This window comes from Quercus lobata, chromosome 6 (genome assembly GCF_001633185.2).
Source record: "Quercus lobata isolate SW786 chromosome 6, ValleyOak3.0 Primary Assembly, whole genome shotgun sequence".
Taxonomy (NCBI): Eukaryota; Viridiplantae; Streptophyta; class Magnoliopsida; order Fagales; family Fagaceae; genus Quercus; species Quercus lobata.
Window position 1 is genome coordinate 16,439,610 of NC_044909.1, and position 27,033 is coordinate 16,466,642.

The 27,033-nt window shown below is 34.4% G+C and overlaps 1 protein-coding gene across 1 annotated transcript; it reads left to right on the top strand.

Moving 5' to 3' along the window:
* The first annotated feature begins 7,311 nt into the window (after positions 1–7,311).
* On the top strand, positions 7,312–7,866 carry LOC115994080 (zinc finger protein 10). Its single transcript, XM_031118105.1, has one exon. The coding sequence runs from the start codon at positions 7,312–7,314 to the stop codon at positions 7,864–7,866; it is 555 nt and encodes a 184-aa protein (XP_030973965.1).
* Positions 7,867–27,033: the final 19,167 nt, after the last annotated feature.

Here is a 27,033-nt window from a genome sequence, read left to right on the forward strand (position 1 = left end):
GGAAGAGGGTAGCTGATTTCCATTTTTTGGTGGATAAATTAACTTCTAAGTTACAAGGATGGAAAGCAAAGATACTTTCCCAAGCTGGCAGAACTACTCTTATTTCATTTTTCTTCAATTTATCCCCTTTTATACCTTTTTGTGCTTCAAAGTCCTTGACACTATTTGCAAGAAATTGGATTATGTTATCAAGGACTTTTGGTGGGGCCATGATCAAGGGGTGAAAAAAATGCATATGTTGAATTGGGACAAAGTCTGTATGAGCAAAAAAGAAGGGGGTATTGGTCTTTAAAAATTCATTTTAATTAACCAATCCATGCTTGCCACTCAGTTTTGGAGGACAAGTCACAATCCCCAGTCCTTGCTAGCAAAGACTCTTAAAGCCAAATATTTCCCTAGGTGTTCTATACATGAATGCTCTCCTAAACCCTATCATTTCTGGTCTTAGAGGAACATTATAAAACAGGAAAATTCAAAACTTAGGGAAGCTAGATGGTGGGCTGGTAAATGGATCTAACATTCCCCTAAATCTTCCTAACTAGTTCAAATGCCTTATCCAAAATCTGCAAAATCCAAACCTTGTTACTGGTTCTGTTGCAAACCTTATTAACCATAATAATGGGGTTTGGAAGGCGGATCTGGTCAGAAAAATTTATCCACCTCCTCAATGTACAGAAATACTAAGAATTCTCATCTCTAAGACAAGGATTGTCCCGGATAAGCTTCTATGGAAACATTCAAGCTTAAGGAAGTACAAGGTTAAAAATGCTTACAGGATCCTACTTAAGGACATTGCTCAAACCCCTCCCATACAACCAAGGCCATTTTTGATCCCAACAGAGGTGTGGAATCTTATTTGGAAAGTGAATGTACCTCATAAAATCAGCCTTTTTGTGTGGAAGTTAATGCACGATAGCCTCCCCACCTATCTCACCCTTAGGAATAGAGGTATTGCAACAACCAGTACATGTCCTATGTGCAAGGGAGAGGATGAATCTTCTTCTCACCTGTTTCTTTACTGTACCTTTGCTAGAGCATGCTAGCATGGATCCACACTGGCAATACACACTTCTGAATTGGGAGACTCTCCAATCCACCAATGGATTAGTAATTTATTGATTAGGCATAAAAACTTGGAGCAAGATATGATGGACTACCTACAAGTTGTCTTCACCTTTCTTTGGACTATTTGGAATTGCAGGAATCTAGTCACTCAGGAAGGCAAAAATCCTAATCCTTTGGAAGTTATTCTCACTTCTTAAAGCTTGTTTTGCAAGTTTAAGGAAGCTTTCAGCATGGAAAGGAACCAAGACAGAAAGTCTATTCAAACTAATTTAGGCAAACAGAGCATAGGAGGGCCTTGGGAGGTGATCATCAAAATCTCAAGAGCAAAAAAAAGAAGAAATGGTAAAACAACCCTGCATATGAAGCCATCAATCTCCAAGGCTTGATCATTTTCTCGGGAGGTGCCAGTAGTGCAGTAGCAACAGTAGTTGAAGCAACACAAGAAGCTCTAGTGGAGGCTGCTTTGAAAGCCAAAAGTCTTGGTTTCTACAGAATTTTGTTTCTCTGTAGTAGCAAAGGAATAATTCAGGCTTGTAACTTGAAATGTTCAAATAGATGGCAGGATAAAACTATGGTTGCAGATATTTTGACACTACAACAATAGGACATTGTGTGTAAAGCTGTTTTTGTTCCAAGGGCCATTTTGAACTCAATGTATAGTTTAGCTGTCCTAGCATCCAAAAGCCCTGGCCATCACAGTTGGGTTCACCCAGCTCTTTTGTAATCTGTCTCTGACTTTTATCTATTGGTATAAAAAAAAAAAAAAAAAAAAAGGATAATTACAATAAACCCACCTGAGGTAAGGCCCGTTTGCACTTTGCCTACTCGTGGTTTAAACTTTACACTTTACCCACCTGAACTTCAATCCGTTACCCACCTCACCCCCAGCCGTTAGAAAAACACATTTTTAAAGAAAAACAAACATAACAAAAATCAAAAAGCTAGGGTTTTGATTCCTTAAGAACTTCTATAAGAACAAAGTACATGGAGCAAGGATGACTTAGATGCCGATATAAAGTCACGAGCGTCCAATAAGAAAGGCCAGGCACGAGATTGAATGGAAAAGGGGCTCTGGAAGTTCTTACAGCACTCCAAAACCTCTTGGGGCAGACCCAACTCAGCGAAGGACTTCAAAGGAGCATACTTACCCAATTTCACATTATGCCAGCTCACCACAACCAGACCATCTTTCACAGTTTCATCCTCTTCTTTTCCTTGGTGGGTTTTGCTTTCCTTGTCATCCTCTTTCGGTTTCTTATTCTTACTCTTCTTCTCTTTGGCCTAGATTTCTTCATGCTTTCGCTTGAGATTATTAGCTTCAAGTTCTTCGGCTTTGTCCTTGTTCCTTTGCTTATTCTTCTTCTTCTTCTTCTTTATCTTACTTTCTAGGTTTTGTGGGGGTTCTGAATCACTAGGAAGAACACCGGTGGTGGTGGAGTCCTTGAGTTTCCGACCCATCAAAAAGCTAGGATTGCCCTGAGTTTAGAGTGAGAGAGAGGGCTCGATGAGATTTATTGTGGGAGCTTGAAGGGTCGGCCATGGAGGTCCAATGGAGGCTCGGCTTGGGAAAGCTTCAAAGATTGGAGTGAGAGCTCGGGATTGGTGAGGGCTTGGTAAGGTTTTTTGGTGAGGAGGAGCTCGCCGCTAAGGTGGCGTCAATGATTAAGGGAAATGAGCTTTAAGGGTCAGCCATAAAGTTTCATTTGAGGCAGCTCAAATGAAACCCAACCACAATAGCAAACCCAGCCCTGGCCAATTCCAACTTCAAACCCACTTTGAATCCCAGCCACAGTGGGGAGAGAAGCCAAGATCAGAGTGGGATTTGTGTACTATTCCTTCATTTTGTTCTTATAGAAGTTCTTTAAGCAATCAAAACCCTAACTTTTTTATTTTTGTTATGTTTGTTTTTCCCTAAAAATGTGTTTTTCCAATGGCTGGGGGTGAGGTGGGTAACGGATGGGTAACGAATTGAAGTTCAGGTGGGCAAAGTGTAAAGTTTTAAACCATGGGTAGGCAAAGCGCAAACGGGCCTTACCTTAGGTGGGTTTACTGTAATTATCCAAAAAAAAAAAAAGATGTGTCTATACAAGAAGGATAATACCTTCAAAGAAACCCTAGGATGGGAAGTGGGCTTCCTACGGAAGAAGTAACCCGCACAAAGGAGGATCCCTTTCCCCAGAAAACTCCTGAATCCCATTCCCTAACTTAATTAACTCAGTCTTTCACATTCACTAGGTCTCAGTCTTGAATCCACAAAAAAGAAATCAAATAATAATAATAATAATATTATTATTATTATTTAGTAATCTAACCTATAGTATTATACTTACGTTATTTGCAAGGTTTTGCGAAAGAATGTATAAGGTGAAGAGTCGTATAATTTAATTGATATTTTTATATATTTCCAAAAAAAAAGTTCCAAGATACAAATCTGCCCTCCCCTATATAACATTCAAATTGTATATACATATTTAAAATTTTACTAAAAAAAAAAAATCTATCAGAATTTAGGACATTCCAATTTAGACTGACATGCATACCAGGCTTTTGTGGCCTCCAATCACTATTCAACAAGTTATATACTACATTATTCTAGCACAATTTTAAAAGATAAATATATAATCGAGTTGAAAGACTCACTTGTGCATATGTACAACATGCAAAAAGACGGTAACATAAAATATTTTTTTTTTTTTTTTATTTATATATATATCGGGCTCGCATGATTTAGAGTTGTTTATGACGATGTAAGAAACTTTTATACAATATGCTGATATGTCTTCTTTTTTTTTTTTTTGAGAAGGATGTCATTTTTTAATTGATGGCTATGAAAGCAACGTTTTGTCAATGATTTATATTATAAGATGTTAACTTTCTACTTAACATACATTTTTCTTTGAAAGGACTGGTTGTCAAAAGACTTTAGAAAAAAAAATATGTATAAACGATGACCATGGATTTAAAACTAATTTTTACGCTTTTTTTTTTTTAATGTTGTAGAGTTAGTTGTGCTGGGTTTTTTTATTTTTTTCTTCTCTAAAAAGAAAACTCTTTAATTTCTAGATTGGTGTAAAAGGAAAATTTAATTGAAATCAAAGATGCGTTGAAATCCAATTCTCATTGATTCGGGAATATTTCGGATCCATCCAGAAATTTTGGATCAAGAAGAATGTGCTTTTTTTGATGAGGAATATTGTTGCATAACATTAATGGGAAATTAAGTACAAACAGCAACATCGGAGGCAATAGCAACTTCTAAACAGCTGGGGGTTTCCTCAACCCATGCCTCAAAATCAAAAACAAACTTGGCATATTCAGCTAAAGATGGGCAGACCTATTGGGTTGGGGCCATTTAATGGAGCTGATTTTGAACTTTTTCAGACCCATATTCAAGCTCAGTTTGAAGCTACTTTTGGGAAATTTCTCTTGCCTATTAGGTGGACTATTTGGAATTGGGAATTCTAATTCCTTGAAAATACACATGAAATTCGACTGGGGTAGGGTCAACCCTCCTTCAACCTTATGTTATAGTGGCCAATTAAGAATGAATTGGCAGTTGAAGACGCAGTAATGTAGTACAGCACTCGTGTAGTTGTCATTGACGCCCTTCTTCCTTTTGTATAAGAGATTGTTTCATTTGGCTATATATGATATAGTTATAATTAGGGTTAATATAATCCTTGAAGTGTTACATAAACATGAAAAAGTAGCCGTCTCTCCTGGTAAGCACTGATAATATGATATCATTTCAAAGGCAAGGACAAAATAAAGATTTTTTTTTTTTTTTGAGATAAAAATTTTATTCTAACTTAATATAAATGTATATGTGTGTGAAGTTTTCTACTGAAGACTTAAACTTCGGTTTTTGCCTCCACACCCTACAAAAACTTGTACTTGTAGAGTGACCATCATGTTAATGATATGCGGTGTTAAACTGAAGTATTATTTGATGATACTGGAAATGTAATCTTTTTGGCCGCCTTCAATGATTTTTAATTAGCTAAAAAAAAAAAAAACATTGTTGCTTTAACGTTAAAACAACTACTACACTACACGACATATAGTATGGGGGAGATTTTCAGTTTAAAAAATAAATGAGTCAATCAATTCTTTTCCTTTTAAACTGCTCCCTCCATTGCCATCTTATGCGCCTGATTAGCTTGTAGGTTACAGCTAGCCATTAGTTTAATTAGAATTCTCTTGTTTAATTTAATAACATATAGGCCACATATGGCTACCTATTAGACCTTGTTAATTAGTATAATTTAGTGTATGATAGACCCCATTATAAGGGGCTTGGCTACCAAATAGGGTAAAGCTTAGCCAACAAAAACTTTCAAATAGGGTAAAAGAACGACTCTATGTGCAGGGAAGATATCTCCTTTTTTTTTGCTGAATTTTCAATTTTGTAGAATATCTCATTCATTTATGGTGTATGAAAAGAACTGCAAAGATACTTCAACGCGGGTTTTATAGCATTAATTTGTTTTTCATGGCCACGAACTAATTTCTTAACATGGTCAACATAACCTCTTAAATGTGAGAATTATTATCACATGTATAAGATGAAGATATATACATGTGGGGTATGTCCCGTGAACCAGTTCTGCAGTACCCAATTCTAAGTTTGGCAAGGCAGTTTAAATCTTGGTAAGGTTTCACATTTTTTCTTGAGAGTGCAAACAACGTCCTTGAAAATCCTTTTTTGATTGTGTGTGAGGCGTGTGTTTAAATATATATATATATATATAAAGAGATTTGAATTATCTAACCTAACCCCATCTCACCCTTTACCATGCCTAGCTATCTAAAGTTAATGAACAATGTATTTAATTTAGACTTAGCATCACCAAGACGTGACAAATTTCAGGTTATACTTGCTATTAGTCGCTAAGTCACATGGACAATGTTGTATTAATCCTTGAGAGAAAGAGATCCCAAATAACAACTACATCAAGAAAACTTCAATGAAAAAAACAAGAGCACAAATTATAACCGAATCAAAGGACAGAGTAGGGAGAAAGAAAGCATTTAGGGTGGTCCCATTACAGAGCCGGCTAAGGGGAAATTTTTTTTTTTTTTTTTTTTTTTGGCTGAATTTTCAATTTTGTAGAATATCTCATTCATTTATGGTGTATGAAAAGAACTGCAAAGATACTTCAACGCGGTTTTATAGCATTAATTTGTTTTTCATGGCCAAGAACTAATTTCTTTAACATGGTCAACATAACCTCTTAAATGTGAGAATTAGAATATGTTTGGATACCGTTTATTTGTTGAAAATTGAAAACTTATTACTGAAAACACGGTAACAAAATAATTTTTAAACGTATGAATAATGCCATAGACCCAAATTTACCTAGAAATTTGCGTTTTGTTGAATTTGGTTGGGTCATGAATAGTGTCGTGGAATCTAGCCAAAAACGTAAACGCACACTTATTATCACATGTATAAGATGAAGATACATACATATGGGGTATGTCCCGTGAACTAGTTCTGCAGTACCCGAGACTAAGTTTGGCAAGACAGTTTAAATCTTGGTAAGGTTTCACATTTTTTCTTGAGAGTGCAAACAACGTCCTTGAAAATCCTTTTTTGATTGTGTGTGAGGTGTGTGTTTAATTATATATATATATATAAAGAGATTTGAACTATCTAACCTAACCCCATCTTACCCTTTACCATGCCTAGCTATCTAAAGTTAATGAACAATGTATTTAATTTAGACTTAGCATCACCAAGACGTGACAAATTTCAGGTTATACTTGCTATTAGTGTCTAAGTCACATGGACAATGTTGTATTAGTCCTTGAGAGAGAGAGAGAACCCAAATAACAACTACATCAAGAAAACTTTAATGAAAGCAACAAAAGCACAAATTATAACCGAATCAAAGGAGAGAGTAGTGAGAAAGAAAGCATTTAGTATGGTCCCATTACAGAGCCGGCTAAGGGGAAAAACTCTTCAAGCAAAAGCCAAAAGTGTGTGTCTCACTTAATAGAAATCCATTAAAGCCACATTAGCAAAGCAAATGTCTTCTAATTGTCTCTATATCACACCTTTTACACCATTTCCTCTATATAAATCCCTTCTTTAATTTCCTCTCCTCTCTCATTCTCTCTATAATTGCCATCCCCATTTCAATATTGCATCAAACCGAGATTCTTAGTCCTAGTGATTCCTAGTAACACTTTTCCTTCTGTTATTCTAAAATATCTATCATACCAAGTTCTTTCAATCTCAGTATGGAATCCATCAAACAAGGAAGCTCGGAAACCTCAAGTGAAGAGAGTGATCACCTTGAACAAGTCAGAGACGACACGGGCAGTAGGCGCTCCTATGAATGCACATTCTGCAAGCGAGGCTTCACCAATGCTCAGGCCTTGGGAGGGCATATGAACATACACCGGAAAGATCGAGCCAAGGCCAAGCAACTCACAAGCTCTTCTTCATATTCAAACAAATCCAACGAGGATTGCATCCCCTCTAGATATATTTCACCAGTATCACACGAACCATCAGAGTATTTCAAAGTTTTAGAGGCTCAAAGACAAAGGAATTGTCATATTTATTTTCAGCCATCATCGGCATCTAGCCCTAGACACCCACATACTAATTTCCATCAAAGTGATTTTATTGCTTCAAGGTCCCAGTCCTTGAGTATGAACCAGGACCTTTTCGGTGTAAATTTGAGCCTGCAAATTGGCCCCATGCATGTAGAAGATGATGGAATGAAGAGGGCAGTTAGCGAAGCTGATGAATTGGATTTGGAGCTTCGACTAGGTCATGATCCATATTGAATTTGTTTTATCAGTGAATTAGCTTGTTATATATGCATACAGTGAACATCATATATTGTACAGGCAAAACGGATTTCATGAATTTAGTTATATATTACTTTCTGTCCTACATTTATTTGTAAAGAATTCTCTATTTTGATAGAGGAGAGCAGAAAACAGAGATTATTGTTCAAAGCTACACAAAAGAAAAAAGAAGGTACTGGGAGATTGAATTTTAGAGGTAACTAACTATTCTGTAACATTTATTTTAGTGTCGTGGTTTTTTTTTTTTTTTTTTTTTTTTTTTGCAGTAAAAGTGATTTTCTTATAAACCTAGCATCTTTATGAGTATAAAAGATGAACCTAAATCTTCAGCGTTCGTAAAGCCTTCTATGTTTCACCATGATCTTGAATTACTTTTACTTGTATCTTTTCCCTTCATGACGTAACTAGCTTCAAATCGTTGATATAAACTCAAATCAAATCCCTTAAGATCAGGAAATAAGATTTGCTATGACAATACTGTTTCTATCTTTATTTCACATTGTTCATCTAAATAATGTTGCAGATATTTTCTTGCAATCACATGCTTACAAATTATCAACATTGAAAACGTAGTGGGACATATTTTCTCGTTGCAAGTGCAACTCCCTGCATTACTTAAAAATTGAACTATAACCGACTAGAATATGGTATGATATCTGCAATTTCGGAACACCATTTTCAGTATATAAAAATATAAGCAAAAAGTTTCATATTGTTAAATTAGTTGGCATAAATGGAACGTCAAAGTTAACGTTAAATTTTATTGTGGGTTACTCATCAATTGTTGAAATCTGTTGAGTACATACGCATTGATGACAAATGTATTTTGTTCTATTAGCTGGCAGATAACTAAATTCAGTTTCAGAATATTAAAATTCAACACAAGTTGGTTATTGGGCTAATAGTGATTATGTTACTTCTTTGAATTCTATAGTGCTTTGTTACATCATAATTAAATGTCAAGATGCTTCTCATGTGGTGCATATGTAAAGGAATTCAATTCCCCTCTCTTTTTCTTTTTCATTTTTTCTTTTTTCTTTTTTCTTTTTTTTTTTTTTTCCTATTTTTACTTCTTCCATGTGCATCATGGAAATTTCTCTAATTTTAGATGCTAGCGCTAGCCATTGCTTACCCAAAAGTAAGTTTGAAAGCCAGACTTCTTCTAGAAATCGTGGTTTCCCTTTTTTCTCTTTCTTTTTTACCCCTTCATTTTTAGTCAAATTGGATATTTTATTTCAGTTAAATTCTTGAATAACGAGTGACATGCATGTGAGGTCCTAAGCATGCATGATGACAAAAGATTAGGAATGCCATATAAGTGAACTGCAACTTTATCGATATTTATAGTCAAGTAGTAACTTTTTAATACTTTAGTTATTGCATATAGACAAAATAGTTGAAATTTTATATATATAAGTCAACTATATATATTACACTTTCCAATATGTATTCTCAGATGATGGCTAACCTCATTTCGAAATACATATCTAAGGTTCAAAGCGTGAGAGATGAGGGACAGTTCTTCCACTAGTCGACATTGTTGATGAGTCGTAAGAGGAAATGATCTCTTTACAATGCTACTGCATTATAACTATATGACATAAAATTCAACTATCCAGATGCTTGTCCTTGCTCGCATTGTAGAAAATTAAGATCTATCATATAGCTAACCAAACTTTTCTGCTAATTTTTTTACTATCCAGGGGCATAGCTATACGTTCTCTAGCAGTAGAATCTATGATTGGTAACACAGCAGATTACCAATTTTACTAATTTCTCAAGTTAAATCCAAGTAATTAATTTGCCAGATTTAGTAATATAGATAAATTATAAAATCAACCACAAAAAGAACAATTACACGAGATGAGGAATTATTCACAAAGTGAAAACCCAGCAATAAAAAACGCTCCGGGGCCTAACCTAGTTTCGTTGAGTCCACTTTCAAAAAAGGTAGAAATACAATCAAGACTTACAAGATGGTAACTCTAGTACATATAACCTGACTTGTATCTAAACTCCTAGCTCTTTTTGTAACCGCTTCAAGCCTTTGAATTCACAGTGATTTGTCACCACAAGTCGAGACGGCGACTGCCAAACCAATCTCTTGATTACTTCAAGGTCACTTGAGATTTGATGTAGGCTGTGTGATTATAATATAGCTTTCCTAAAATACAAATGGTGATATTGTGTTTTGTATGGCTAAAATCTCTTCTTAATGGTTTTGTCGATACGATCGAAGAGGGTTGCATGACAAATAAGGCTAACAATGTTTTTCTTTTGGTTCTAGTAGCTGTCTTCCTTCTTTATGCATTAAGGTTGATGTAGTGTAGGGTTTGGGCTAACTGACAGTTTTTAGACCCCTTAAACAATTGATTAAACCTAGTTAATTAGTCAAGTTGTTACTTAGTCAGATTAACAAGTCTAAGTTATCACAATAATAAAGATCAAATCATGCAAAGCAGCGGAAAATAAATAACACACGATATGATCACCCAGGAAACCAAACCGGTAAAAACCTGGGGAGGATTTAACCTAACTATCCTCAAGGTAAACTTGAATCCACTATCAGAAAGAATCGAAGTTCATACAAAAGGACTTACAAGCACCCCCGCTCAACTTCCTAATGCTACCAACCAGTAGAACTTACTGACACGACCACGTGCAAGCTCCAAATCCACGAACTCCTTCTTTCTTTGGTTTCCACCAGCTACAAGTACCCCCGCTTGTGTATTCTTTAAGCTTTAATGGCAGCAACTGTTTTGATCATCAAGGTTTAGAGAATGTCTCTTCCTTGAAAACCTTAAGTTTGTGTAAAGGAAAACTCCTCTAGATCTCACAAGAGATTTACACAAACCGCAATATGAGCAACACTAAAACGTGGCTAGGGTTTGCCTTTTATACTTAGGACAAATAAGAAACCCTAAAAACGTTTTGAACACATAGGGCTGAGTTGGACGAATCTGCAAAAAAGCAATCTGCCCGACGTTCGATCGGTCGAGCCTAAGCTTCGATCGATCGAGCCAGGCCGAAAGCCATACTGCTTTCTGCTTTCCACTCGATTCCAACTTTACATTGGCATACAACTTTGAGTTAGCTTTAAACACTTCTAAACACATTGTTTTGATCATGGTTTGCCAACATTACACATTAGAGTTCTAAAATACATAAAGTCCTAAACTTTAGAACCTAACAAACTCCCCCTTTGGCAATCCATGACAAAACACAACTTAGAAGCTCAAAGTTTACAACATGAAAAAGCCCTTTACAAAATAATGCTCATAAACAAAAATTCAATCCTAACTACTATCCATCAGTTGCAAGTGTAGACAGCAGCTCAATTGAATCAACCTGTATATTTCTTGAAACACTAAACAAAATGCATAACCGCATGTATGGAAATAATACAAGTAAACAAAATAACTTCTTGAATTCAAACAACACACAAATAAAGACATATATCAATGAATAACTCATGAATATAAATCAATAAACAGCTTGAAACAAAAACAAATAAAGTACTAACAAAAAACACAAAACTCCCCCTAACATGAATATCTATCAAAAACAAGGAAATAGCTAAAAAAGGTTAAGTACACAGTGAAGCACCTAGATACAATCTAAAAACTCCACAAGCTCCAACCAAAAACAAAAATCTCCCCCTGAAAGCAAACTCTACAAGTACTTCCCCTTTTTGTGACGGAATGTCAAAGGGCACACAAGAAATCCATCATCAAAAGGGAGGTGGTCCAAACTGCGCCAACTCCGCACGCAAGGCACGGATCTCATCAAGCACGTCCACCAAAATCTGTCCTTGAGCAGCCTGAACGGTCAAGAGATGATCCAACGTGCGACGAATGTCTGAATCATCCATAGCAGTCGGTGGAGGAACAGCAGCAGCAGCCATACCTGAAGGCTCAGCAGCATCTGTACCTGTAGAAGAGGGAGGAGGGGGAACACTACTAGACGACGCACCTCTAAGACGAGAAGGAGGACCCTTCAACTGAGCAGCCCTCTGACGAAGAAAGGTGGCACTTATAGGAGCTATCACATGAACAGGCTCACCTGAAGGAAAACCATTTAAACCAAAATAGAGCAGAATCCTATGAATGAAAATAGGATGAATCAGCGCATGCCCTACGGCAGAACTCCTATAAATCTCGTTCAAAGAATGAAGGAACAAGTGAGGAAAACTGATAGACGCTCCAGAAGCTAAGGCAAACAAAAACACACATCGCTCTAAAGGGATGGTGTGGAAGTGAGAGATAGGCCACACAGAATGACACGCATTCCTAAAAAGGAGATAAGCAGTCTCAGTAAGCTCAGCGGACGTGATCCGAGGATCAGAACCCCACTGGATAGATGACCCAGTGATATAAGACATGACTACATCTAAAGAGGGTGACTCCTCATAGGGATAGACAGCATCCCGAACTACCGGCACCCCTAGAGTATCAGCCACCACCCGAGGGGTAATGGTGAACTCTACACCTCGTATCCAACTCCTAACAAGGGTGTTGCAATCATAGATGTGGCAAGAGAGATTCGCATAGAACTCTCTAATTAGGGCGGTCGGAGGTGGATGATCTATCTGTACGAGAGGCAACCAACCCCTAGACTCAAAGTTAGCCCTAATGGCCGGATCAAGCGCATCTAACACAACAGCTCGCTCAGACCAGATCTTACGCCTACAGATCAAGGTGTCATAGGCTTCTCTACACTTATCATTCTTAAACAGCTCTACTCTAGGTGGAGACTCAGAGGAAGTGGAAGTGGTCCTATTAGCTCTAGTTTTCCTAGGCATGGTGCTAAGAGAAGGATCAAAACACAGAGCGAAAGAACAAAAACCACAAAACAAAAACCAAAGGCAGACTGCAAGTTAGCACAAAAACAACAACAACAAAAAACTATATGATGCATGAACAAGTTAAAATGTCATGATGCATGTGCTAATGCAGTGAATTGAGTCAAAAATATTCAAATTATAAAAATGGCTTGCACATAAAGATTTTTAACACAAAAACCCCAAATTAAAGAAACCACTTGATCAATTTAAAAAAAAAAATTGACGAATTGATCATTGCACATGATAGAATAACAATAATAATGACCAATTACATCAATTGGAGAAGCCAATTTCATCAATTTAAACCTAATTTGACAAAATCCCCAATTCGGATCAAATTCAAAACCCTAGAATTTTCAATTTTTCAAAAACCACCAAATTGATCAAATTAAATCATAGGGAACATTAATATAACATCATGGCATAAAAACTCATTGATCAATTACACAAGAATTGGCTTGAATTATCAAAAACCCCAATAATTTTGAAAGTGCCGAAAATAGACATGAGAATGCATGAAAAATGCATGAAATCAAGAGATAAACTTGAAAAAGATGGGCAAAAAAGTCTTACCGGCTTCTAAAGACAAAAACCCAGCAAGAATCTTGAAGGAAAACGAAAAAATTGATGGTGGAGCCAAGTGCCAACGCGGAGAGAGAGAGGAACTTTGAAAAAAATTGAATAGTGACTTTGAAAATGTCCTATTCTACCTTTTTTAAAAACCAGAAACACGAGTTTCGATCAGTCGAAAATCAGCATCGACCGGTCGAAACAGACAGAGGCTCCCTCTCTTAAAAGAAATTAAAATTTTTAAAATTTCGATTGGTCGAAAAACAGGATGGACCGATCGAGTCAGGCAGAGGCTCACCAAATTTTCTGGAAAAACACAATTTTTGAAAAACAAAAAGATTTGACTCAAAGCATTAAAATTTAAGACCAAAAATGCATGAGTATGAGATGATATGTTTTTCCAATCAAGAATTTAAAACCCAATATCCCCAAAAACAAAATTTTGCATTCTTCACAAATTTTTAAGCAACAAATTTAGTTTGCACATAATTCAAAGTGATTGCAAAAACTTGGTTGGTCAGACCATAAACACACACAATAACATGTACAATGTTTAGCAACGAGTAACTCGTGTAGTGTGTGCGACTAGCAAAGACATGAGATACATGTGAGGTGATATGTGAATAGCAATCAATCACAAAGTCTACAAAATTCATCACACAGAATTTTAAAAGAGACTATCACCTAAAGAGGTACATCATATAACTCCCACATCTCCTAGATCATAAGCTTGCAATCATGTAATTTTCTTGTACTTATGCCTCATAATATACATTCCAATTTTAAGTTTATGTGAGTTTGGCATCAAGCCTAATAGTACACACTAATTAGATTTCAAGAATTAAGCACTTTTACTGAGGCTTCACCTTATGTTCTTTTTGTGCATGTGCTACACTTTCTCGAGCACAAAATCTTATGATATGCACTAAGGTGTTCATGATTGGCTAGTGAACAGTGGTGAGATGGTTATTTATGTCTTTCTCTAAAAGTTCAAGTCCAACATTTAAAAACATGTGACTTCAAGATTAAGACATAGTAATCAAAAACCATACACATCTTTCCCACACAACATGCACTACAAATCTTCAACTAGTAGAGTGCAATAAATAAGCTCATCAAAGCTAAACAAGGTACAAACAACATGTTATGTGAAAATATTTTGACCAACCTTGTTCTCAAAAACCAAGAAGAATAGTGCAAAAACAAAATGTGCTTCCTTTTCCCCTTTTTTTTTTTTATTATTATTTTAAAACAAATAAAAACACCTAGAATGAAATGCATGAATGTTATGCGGTGCAAATCCTAGAGACAAAAAAAAACCAAATAACAATGGTCACAAAGGGTATAGCAATGAAGCACAAGGACCATGTCAGAAAGACTCAGTTAGGTCGAGTCTTTTGCATCCAAAACTTTTTAGATGCACCACGAGCATTGGAGTTCTTATTCACTTGAGAATGATTTCCAACTCCAGGATTAGAATAAAGGTTTAAAGCCATTACCAAATCACCAATAAGTACCATAGGATCAAGTGCTTGAGGCACAGGTACTTTTGGTTTATTTGCTCTCTTTGCAGCTTGCAGCTTGTAGCAATTTGGACGTATGTGTCCAGTCTTTCCACAAAAATGACATACCCATGCAGGTTTATCATGTGTCTTGTCCTTAGATAGGGTAGGCTTCTTAGGCTTAGATTCTTTCAGATCAACCCTAATCTTCCTAGATGGCGAACCTTCTAAGGGTTTAGCAACCTCACTCATAGGGGGTTTGACAGTATCACTCACTATCTCACACACAGAAGGTTCAGAGGAAGAAGATGAAGAAACAAACTTAGTGGAATGAGGAGCGGACACACAGATGCTATCAATATAACCTAAACAAATTTTGTCAGAAGATGACTTTTGAACACTCAGCATTTGATCAAATTTAGAACTAGCAGATCTCGCAACAGATAAATCAAGTTCTAAGGATTTAACTTTATCAAGCAAAAACATGTTTTCAGTTTTCACATTGTTCAAAAGGTCATTAGCATCAAATAATTTAACAAGCAAATTTTTCTTTTCAAGCTCAAGAGATTCAATTTTCTTTAGGCCAAGTTTAACATTCATAGCATCCTTTGCAGCAACTTTGCAAAGTTTGTTATAGTCCTCTTGAAGATCTGCATCTTCAGAGAGTTCCCCATCAGAAGGGTTCTCTTCAACAGATATGCTCTCATCAACTACAGTAGTAGCAGTGAAAGTAATGAACTTTCCATCCTCATCACAATCAGAATCATGATCAGAAACTTCACCATCACTAAGGGTTATAGCCATAACTTTATCCATAGACTTCAAATAGGTTGGACATTTAGATTTCAAGTGTCCATACCCTTGACATCCAAAACATTGAGAGCCCATGGAATTATTGGAAGTTTGACCTACCCTTTCTCTAGGTTTATCATTGTTGTTAACTTTAGTGGGATCATACTTCCTAAAATTTCTAGGTTCAGCAGTGTTTGTGCCTCCTGCCTTTCTATTGTTATTTCTGAGAAAGTTTCTAAAATTCTTAGCAAGATAGGCAATCTCTGTAGCAGAGAGCTCATCATCAAATCCACCACCATCAACATCATCAACTGACTTAAGAGCCATTAATTTGGATTTGGAAGTTTTGGGTAGATCCAACTCATAGGATTGAAGAGATCCTACAAGCTCATCAACAGGGATGGAGTCCACATCCTTACTTTCAGTAATGGCAGTCACTTTGGGTCTAAAGTCTTCAATCAAAGATCTAAGAATCTTCCTAACAATTTTAGGTTGATCATAGATTTCACCCAAGTTAAAAGCAGAATTAACAATATCATTCAGTTTAGCATAGAATTCATCAAAAGATTCATCATCAGACATCCTAATGCTTTCAAATTTTGAAGTCAATTGCTGCAGTTTATTTATTTTGACAGCCTTTGTGCCTTCATGCACAGTCTGGAGGATATTCCAAGCAGTATGAGCGATCTCAACATTCGAGATTCTCTTAAATTCCTTCATAGAAACAGTATTAAAAATCGCATTCATAGCCTTGCTATTAAACGAAACTGCTTCTTTCTGAGAAGTTTGCCACTCACTAACAGGAGTAGTGGGCTTCTCCCATCCGTATTCAACGGAATTCCACACCCTCTCATCAATGGATTTCAGGAAGGATTTCATCCTTACTTTCCAGTAAGCATAATTATTCCCATCAAAGTGAGGAGAAATAACTAGAGAGTGTCCGTGTTCCATGACAACAGGGGTCAAGGATCAGCTCAAAGATCAAAAGACCAACAACAAAAGAGCTACCCGCTCTGATACCACTTGACAGTTTTTAGACCCCTTAAACAATTGATTAAACCTAGTTAATTAGTCAAGTTGTTACTTAGTCAGATTAACAAGTCTAAGTTATCACAATAATAAAGATCAAATCATGCAAAGCAGCGGAAAATAAATAACACACGATATGATCACCTAGGAAACCAAACCGGTAAAAACCTGGGGAGGATTTGACCTAACTATCCTCAAGGTAAACTTGAATCCACTATCAGAAAGAATCGAAGTTCATACAAAATGACTTACAAGCACCCCCGCTCGACTTCCTAATGCTACTAACCAGTAGAACTTACTGACACGACCACGTGCAAGCTCCGAATCCACGGACTCCTTCTTTCTTTGGATTCCACCAGCTACAAGCACCCCCGCTTGTGTATTGTTTAAACTTTAATGGCAGTAACTGTTTTGATTATCAAGGTTTAGAGAATGTCTCTTCCTTGAAAACCTTAAGTTTGTGTAAAGGAAAACTCCTCTAGATCTCACAAGAGATTTACACAAACCGCAATATGAGCAACACTAAAACGTGGTTAGGGTTTGCCTTTTATACTTAGGACAAATAAGAAACCCTAAAAACATTTTGAACACATAGGGCTGAGTTGGACGAATCTGCAGAAAAGCAATCTGCCCGACGTTCGATCGGTCGAGCCTAAGCTTCGATCGATCGAGCCAGGCCGAAAGCCATACTGCTTTTTGCTTTCCACTCGATTCCAACTTTACATTGACATACAACTTTAAGCTAGCTTTAAACACTTCTAAGCACATTGTTTTGATCATGGTTTGCCAACATTACACATTAGAGTTCTAAAATACATAAAGTCCTAAACTTTAGAACCTAACACTAACGTTTGGCACACAATCACTCATAAAAAAAAAATAAATAAAAAAATTTAAAAATTTCCTTCCATAGGTTTCAATTGTTCAAGTGTCTAATGAAGGTCTAGAGAGTTTTTGTGTGAATCTTGCATAACCAAGTGTTTTTGTGTCAACTGTGGCATTCATTACCCAAAACACTTGGAATTTTTCATGGAATTAATCTACACTAACAACTACCCATTTAGTAATTCTGTGACAAAACAACCGTAATATAAACTCAAGTTCTAAAGTACAAGTTATGAAATATTGTTTAATCAAACTCTAGATGAGGTTTTTCTATAAGCTCGGCTTTTAATTTTTAACTTTGTTTAGTTTTTATGTACAGTTTTTTAAAATCTTACATTTTTATGCTTTTTCTCACTTTGTCAATTTTTTTCAAGATACAAGTTTGCTTTAGTACACTTTCAAAAAAAAATTAGATAAGCTATTCTCAAACAGATACTAAATTGTGGAACTCTAACAACAGTGCTTGTTTTATAGAAGGCATTGAACAAAAACATCAAATGCATGGTATTCAAGTAATAATGAAATCACAATATCAATCAAGTAAACATTTGAAGGGAAAAATTAATAGATGCCCTAAGAGCTTTGATTTAGAAATAGGAGAAATTACACTTTACCACCTTAAACTATATCACATATTATACTTTGCACCCTAAACTTTTCAAGTGCATGTTTTACACCCTAAACTATGATCCTTGTTATACTTTGCACCTCGACGTTAAGTTTGGTGTTAATTTGGATGAAAATTCAAAGTTTATGGTGCAAAGAATAATAAGGAATATAGTTTAGGGTGGTAAAATGTAATTTTTCATTTGTTTTTAATGGATTGAGAAAATGGGCAATTATGTATTTTCATATAGTGTCATGTACTTTTCCATCCTAGTTAACACCAAACTTAATATCAAAGTGCAAAATAAAACAAAAATCATAGTTTAGGGTGCAAAATATGCATTCCAAAAGTTTATGGTGCAAAGTGTAACATAAGATATAGTTATGGGCATCCGAACATGTTAAGCATTTAAGGCTGAATACCAATTACAGTATGATAGAATCAGTACATGCCAACATGTAACAAATAACTCAATGAGCTCAATGCAAAAACAAGTAACACAAGTAATAGAGAATATTTAGAGATTATAAATGTTTAATTTTCACTCATTTTATTTTATAAAAAAGTTAAAATTATCAACTTTGTAGGACAATTTTCATTGAGCTATATAGAAAGTTTTATGAAAAAATGATTTCTAATTAAAATTTAAAATGTTAAACATTTGTTTATATAAAAAAATAAATAAATCAAATTGATATGTTTAAAAGAGAAATTAAACTAATAATCTTTACATGGTGTTCATTTATACCTTTCTCAGAAAAAATGATATTTTTTCGCTCACACACATGCATATAAGCTTAAGTTTTCCCTCAAAACTCTATCATTTCATGTCACTTTAAAACTAAAGCTACCCGACAAAACAAATAAGCTAGCCAACTTTTTTTTTTTTTTTTCTCATCTAGATTACTTTTACATTACATTATTTTTGTTTTATTTTTGTGAAAATAAGCAGAACTAAACTCATTGCTCAAAATGATTTATTTTGTAGTCACAGTCAAACAAAATTCTATAAAATTTATTTTTTACTGAATATATTCATATCTGTTGCGGGGCTTTCAAAAGTACCGGTACAAGTGGGGGAAAAAAATGATGGTATAGACCAATTTTTCTGTAGTGATACTTGAATCAAGGTTCACCTTCATCAATAATGAGACTTGAAAAAATAAACCAGTTTTTTTTTTTTTGTCACATGCACCTAACTTATCTTTACATTACTTTTAGGCTTTCAGAAATAAATTAATTTAATACACCCCATTAATACTAAAAAATTAATTGGTGTATTGGTCTGATGATAAAAACTATCATCAAGAGTGGACGTCATAAGTTGAAACTTTCTCTCAAAAAAATATATATACTATCTATATAGACAAAGTTTTTCTCTCTAAAAAATTTTTCAAAGAAAAATCAATTCAATACAGGAATTGCTTTCTGCTCACAGTTAAACGAAATTCTCAACCTTTTTCATTTTTAAAACACCAAATACTTTAATCAAGAGTTTTTTTTTGGAAATATTATTAAACACAAAAGGAGAGACTACACAGCAACAGAAGCCATACTGGCAGCTACCAGTCTACAATAATACAAGCCATTGATGTCCTTAGCTAATAAAGTTTCTAGTTCAGCAGTAAAAGGAAAATCAAACACAGCAAAATCTTCCTGCATAGAACAGCCCCATTTTGCCAGCCAATCCGCACAGTTGTATCCCAATATGATGAATGAACCACTAATCAATGGACTAACAAGTTTAGTAATAATTCAAACAAGGACCACAATGGGCTCTGTTTCCATGAGATGGCCCGCCACGAATATATCACTGAAATTATATACCAATTGGCCCAACGTGGATAAAATCAGATTTTTAAGTTTATATATACAGCCATAGAAACCCTTGGTTATATAACTTTCCAGATTTCAACTGCCATGAATTGACAGTCATGTGCTAAATAATAAGTGCGAGTTTTTTGGAAAATGGAAAAGAACTGGCTTAAAAATTAAGTTAAATAAAAGTATAGCTGTATAATAGAAAATAAAAAATAAAAATCAAAGAATTATACTTTACGAGTTACATACATTTTGCTGTAAAATGTTTTCAATTGAAAATATTTTTAATAAAATATTTTCAGATGTTTGATATGATATGCAATTTTTTTTCAAACACGAACCACCAAAACTAGAAACTTAGCTACCAATGCCAAAGGTTCAGTGACCAGGCCGCCACTTCGACTACCAAACCAACGACTCCATTGACCTTAACATTGGCATCAGCCATCTGACCGGGGGCTCTAGCGACCAAACTGCTGACACTGGCCATCAGACAAACGATTCCAACTGCTAAACATTTGGCTCGAACAACTAGATCACCTATCGTTAGAGCCTGAAACAGCGACTTCGACGACCAAATCGTCGGCATCAATGGCCTAGCATACTGGACTGACAACCTAGCCGCTAGATTTAGGGGGGGAGGTGCACTATTTGTTTTTGTAAAATGTTTTACTAAGTTCTTAAAAGTAAAATGTTTTTCAACCTTTTACAAATGATTTTACACTTAAAATATTTTACAAGTTTGATCACATTTTACATGCAAACAAACACCTAAAAATGAGAAAACATTTTACAAAAAAATATTTTAATTCAAAACAAACAAAGCATTAAGGTGCACCTACATTGAACTTTAATAACACAGGGTCCAACTACAACCACCATAAATTACATAGAATGTGGTTGTCATAAATATCTCTCGCCCTACAATAACCTGACACAACTGTTATTTTGGGCTCATTTTCAACAAGAGTATTGTTGCTCAATTAATTGACACCTCCGGGTTTTTCCAACAAAAACATTTAGGAATCCCTCATCTCCAATTGTAAATATTGAATTATCATCCCAAAAAAAAAATTAAAAAGAAGGGTAAAATAGGAAATGGCTCTTTTATGATATACCTGATCAATTTCCAACCCCAATTTCCTTTAGACAAACACAAAAGATATTGTGACTATTGATGTGATAATATATATATATCATGGACCTTAGTCAAGATGGACGTATTCCATACCCTCTTTAATTAGAACGAGAAATAAGAGCCCTGTATATTATTAAAGCCCTAGAATCAATCAAGTTGAATCATGTTTATTTAAATATATCTCTTTTCCGACCCTATTTTCCATGCTCAAGCCAATCCTTAAGGGAAGTCCAAATCATGTGGGCCCTCATCGAGAGGGATAAAGTCCAAACTAAAATATTGGGCTTTATCCAAACGGAATGCCCCCAACATCAAAAGGTAAGACACAAGGAATTCCATAGAAAGGATCAACAGTCCTAAATTGGGCCCCAACAGATGCCCATGGTAGCCCAAAAACTCAATCAGCCTATAGCAATTAATCGCATAAAAACCATGGCATGCATGAGCGTGACTTGGCTTATTCTTCTCTTCCTCATGGATATCACCTACTTGTGGATTCTTCCTGAAAATACTATATTCGTTGTTGCGGCAGAAAAGGAAGGTTGTGTTTGAGCAAACCCCAAACCTCGTAAATTTGAACAAACCGTTTGATAGTCTTAAGTCTAAAGGAGTTGGGATCCATGCCATTGACAAACAAGAATTAAATTTATGCAATGTTCAATCTTTATTTTCCATTACTGCTAAAGAGGATTATTCACTAACCAATGTTAATTATTTTAGGATAAAATACTATTTTGATCTCTAAATTTTATTAAAAATTTATTTTCCATCCCTAAATTTTAAATTTTTAAAAGTTCTTTTTTTCCTCCTTAGATTTTGTAAAGAGATTTTTTTTTTTCTTCATTAGTTTATAGAGATGATTTTTTTTTTTTTTTTTTAAGTTTAAAAATGAAAGTGAAACATTTTCAATAGTTTAACGATGAAAAACAAATTTATTAAAATTTAAAGACAAAAAAGAAAATTTTTAATAAAATTTAAAGACCAAAAAGAAATATTAACAGAAACCGTAAGATATTCATTAAAGATGATTCATCTGCTGTATATTTTTGTTTGGACTTTTAGCTTGAAATTTGCTTGTAGAGTAGTACATGGCTGAATAGAACCTAAAAAAACTCCTTGTGCTGGAGTGTTAGGCATAACTCCCCATCTTCTAAAGGAGAAGTTATATCTTGCAACGGATATATGATATCTGTGCCTCACAAATGATGTGTCGCACTCCTTAGGTAGATGTTACCTGTGTCTCACAATTGTGAGACACAGGTAACATATACCTCGTTGCAGGGTATATTTTTCCCTTCTAAAAGCCCGAATTATCTGTTGTCCATTCCTTTAGTGACACGTGTTAAGGGCAGAAGAAGGGGACAAAAGAAGCCCCAAAATCTTCATCAAAGAGACAAATTGGCCTGGAAATAATCTGCTTACTGCTTTATCTGAATCGATCTAAGGTAAAGTAAAGTACATTGCCAGGAAACAATTATATTACTACCACATGTCCAAAAAGCACAGGGGCAAGCAAAGATATCAAACCTTTATCACTGTAGTTGTTGCAGCTCTCACTCCCCTCCTCAGACTCTCACAATTCACAAGCAATAAACAGGTCCCTTATTCACTTCTGAGTCTGACACATGGGTTGTTGCACAAACATGTGCGTTTGGTTTATGCATGTCCATATTTTGCCGGAACCTCCATGAGCTCTAATTAAACCATACACCATTTTTTTGAGTATTTGAGTACATGGAAGGAAAAAGAGATAAAGATCATGCGCCATTTTTGACTTTCACAACTTCAATTATTTTTTTTGCCCATGAATACCAATTATTGGTGATACTCCTCATCCCGTTTCACTGTTTATAAGAATATTTCACTTTGGATATATTGTCTTGTAATATATGAAACTTTTTTAAAGTAAAAATTAATTTTTCTATATTATCCTTTTTATTTCTTTTTTCAAAAAAATAATCAAGACTGTGTTCATCACCTCTAATATTTAAGAAATGATATTTTAGAACTATCACTTAAAAAAAAAAAAAAAATTAACTTTTTTCATTAATTGTATTGCCATTCCAAAATTTTCATAAGAAAAGTAAAAAAGGAATTGGTGAGTTTTTTTTTTTTTTTTTTTTTGCTAAGAAAAGAAGCATTAAGCAGATCTTGTATTGGTTAAAAAAGTACAATGCCAACTTATCCAAATTTACTTTGAAATTGATGAATAGTATTCATAAGAGATACAATAAAAGTTGTACAAATGTTCATGTTCTTCTGATGCATTGTTTCTCCCGTTGAAAACAAAGTAACAAGAAAACATGGTCCCCTTGCCCCCACGTACTAAGCTCATTGTTAAAAGTTGCTAAATTCAATACACAGCAGGAGTTCGAATTAACCTAAAAAATAATCATAATGTCTCTCAGAAAATTTAGCCCACAGGATTTTGATGGAAAAATGGTGGGTTAGACATGCTTGAAACAAGCGTGATTCGACATTTCTTACGCAAGGAGAAACCCTTGTCTGCGTGCTTGGTACATAGCCTACAAATAGATATATAGCCTTGAGCGAATTGCAAGGAGAGTAATTCTCTCTCTTTACAGATTTGATGTTCATGAACATTCCTTAATTAAACCTTTTTTTTTTATATATAAATATAATAGAAATTCAACTTATGATATCGTCCACTTTATGGTAATGGTTCTTTATTATCTAGCTAAAACATTAGTCGATTTTTGCTACACTTTATGATAATTATTCTTTATTATCTAGCTAAAACATCAGTCAAATTTTGCTATAGGCGACGTTCAAACTTCAAAATTTCTTGTTCAACAATAAGAGATTAATTTTATGAGTTGAGTTAATTGGAACTCACAATTAAATATTTAAATATAAGATTTTACAAAAGAACCTAACTTTCCTTTCATCCACAATTAATTTATTAATTAATAAAAAATATGTAGCTTATTTTATTTTCTTAATACATTGTACCCATCCCCTTTATTGTTAGGATCGGTTCAGTGTATTTTGGAGCCTAAGGCAACGATTGTGACCTGATTCTTTATTTTATATTTAAATATTAATTAAATTATATTTATTTAACTTTTGATAATGAAAGTTGGAATTAATTAATTTTTATTAAAAAGAAAAACTATTACTTTTTATTTCAATTTTGATAGAGAAGGAAAAAAAAAAAAAAAGAGTATTCACCTTTCACATATTTGGAAGATTAAAAAAAAAAATAACTATTACAAATACAATAAAACATATTATTACAGTACACATCACTCAAAGAGAAGATAATTTAAAATATATATATATATATATATATATTTATTTATTTTTTTTTTGTTAAATAAATTTTTTGAGCCTTAATAAAAATTTACACCATGTGATAAATGGACAATTTATTCTATTGGCCAATAGAGAGTGCCTAAAATCTTTCTTTTGCCAATTTTCCCTATATTGTAAGACACATAAATATAAGAGAAAGACTTAGGTACAGTATTTAGGTGTTGTTGCTTAGGTTCCCCTTTTAAAATTCTGCCATGTGGATTTTTTTTCATAGGAAAGAAATGTATTTTTTAATTAAGTAGTCACATGGCTAAATCTTAAGAGGAGAACCTAAGGAATAAAACTTAAAGTACTGTACCTAAATTTTATCCTAAATATAATATTCTATTATTTATTGGGTTTAATTAATGGGTGCTTTTAGATCATTTGTTAATGAACTATTTAAAAAAAAATACAGTTGTTATGAAAAATATAAATTAATTAATTAATTAAGTTTTTTTTTTTTTTTCCTTTCCCATAAAACGTTTTAAAAGTATTTCTGAAAAGAATGCTCTTATAATATCAGTTAACAAAATCTTTAATTAATTGGAGACCTTCTTCCATTCGGGACCATGCCTTAAGGCTTAAGTCGACTAAAAGTTGAGTCGGCACTGCTTGCAGTTCACTTTCGGTTTTACTTCAAGGGAGCACAATAGAACTGAACTAAAAGGAGGCCATTTTCCATTTTTATTTTTATTTCTATCCCACAAATTTTATCAACTCCTCACATGATTGGCGTTGGATTTTATCATTTCCAATTATTTCTTTCAACACTGAGGACCAAAATATATTATTTGATAATATATAAAAATTCCAGGTATATGCGTACGGTTCAGAATCATCATTTGGAAAATCAAGTGAGAATGAATATATCTTGCGATAAACGATTTTCACCGCATAGAATTTGATTAGACAACTTTGATTATATTACCCACGAGGCCACGATAAATAGATTATGCTTAAAGCTAGGTAAAGATAAAATGTTCTCTCTTGCTCTTCTTCTTCCTCTTTATATGCGAATATCAAAGTATAGGCTCATCAACAAAAACAAAAACAAAAATCTAAGTATAGAATGGGCAATTGACCTTTTAACAGGTGAGAAAGTTGCTTTCCAATAGGGAATAATAAGACAAGCCATTTTGGCAATTGACTTAAAAGAGTCATAAGAGACTTCAAAAAATTTGAAGCATTTGCACAATTGGTTGGTTGATACCTAAAGGGGGCCCAACCCTTGACCAAAAAAATACATTTTGAGACATGAAGCTCTCCAAAACCATTCGATTGGCGCCGCCCACTTGATATTCATGAGCAAATTAGCTTTGTTTCAAAAGAAACATCCATTAAGAAGAGAAAATTTTTGTGTGCGACTTAAGATAAGAGTGTCTATGGGCAATTTGGCAGGCATTCTAGATGTTCAAATTTGTACATTTCCAACATTTGATTCTATTTTTCTTTTTGGCTTTTGATAGCATTATCAAGTTTGGTACATCTTCTAATCTACCATCTCATAAAAATTTGAAGTCACACCTTCGTTTTATGGTTGACTTCAAAGATGTTTAATTGCGAAACCAAAAACAAGATATATCTCCATTGGATTCTAATGGATTGATCAAAGAATTAACTTCCCCGGCACATCACATGTCACTTAATGTATACAGTATTTGTTAGGTTCTAAAAGTTTAGAACAATTAGCAAATCATGAACCCAAACTTGTCTAGATATAGATCCTAGAATCTATAGGTATTATTAGACAATACTCAAGGTGATTCAAGTCAAGATTCAAGAACAAGTAAGTTATAGAAAGAAGATTTCAGAATTTGCCTGGTTCGACCAATCGAGAGATAGGCTTGATCGATCGAAATACGGGTCTACAGAATTTTAAGTAAGGAGTCCGTGGATTCGAAACTTGTACATAATCGTGTCAGTAAGTTCTACATGTAGTAGCAATAGGATGTTAATAATCTAACTCTTATTGTAAACTTCAATTCTCTATAGTGGATTTGCTTTTTACCTTACGAATAGCTAGGTTAAATCCTCCCCTTGTTTTTTACCGATTTGGTTTTCCTAAGTGATTATATCATTGTGTTCTTTATTTTCCGCTGCTTTACATAATATAACTTTATTGTTTTAACCAAGATCTAAATAATAAACCTAAGTATTCATTTGATTAATTAATTAGGTTAAACAATCTAGTTTACAGAGGTCTAAAACCTAACAAGTGGTATCAGAGCAGGTTAGCTCTTAATTTAGGTTATTATACCTAGAGTTGATCCTTGATCCCTATCATCATGGATAATTTTAAGTGTCTTACTGTTTTTTATTGTGATGATTTGAATAAAAAGGATACTATTGTTTCTATTGATCTTTTTGAGGCTTGTGAAAGGAATTTGCAGGATTTCAGCCTTTCTCAGAAGATTGGTGTAATCCCTCAAATATACTCTGCTTCTCATGGATTTTCACCTACAAAGCCAAAGACTCGTGCTATATGGGTGAGAAAAGATTCTCTAAGATGAGTATTGTTTAGTTGTCCCTAATTTAATTTTTTCAATTATTTGTGGACATGTTTACTTTTAGTTTTTGGTTGTTTTATTTTCTTATATTTTTTTGATTATTCAAAAATCCAAAAACATTGAAAATTTTC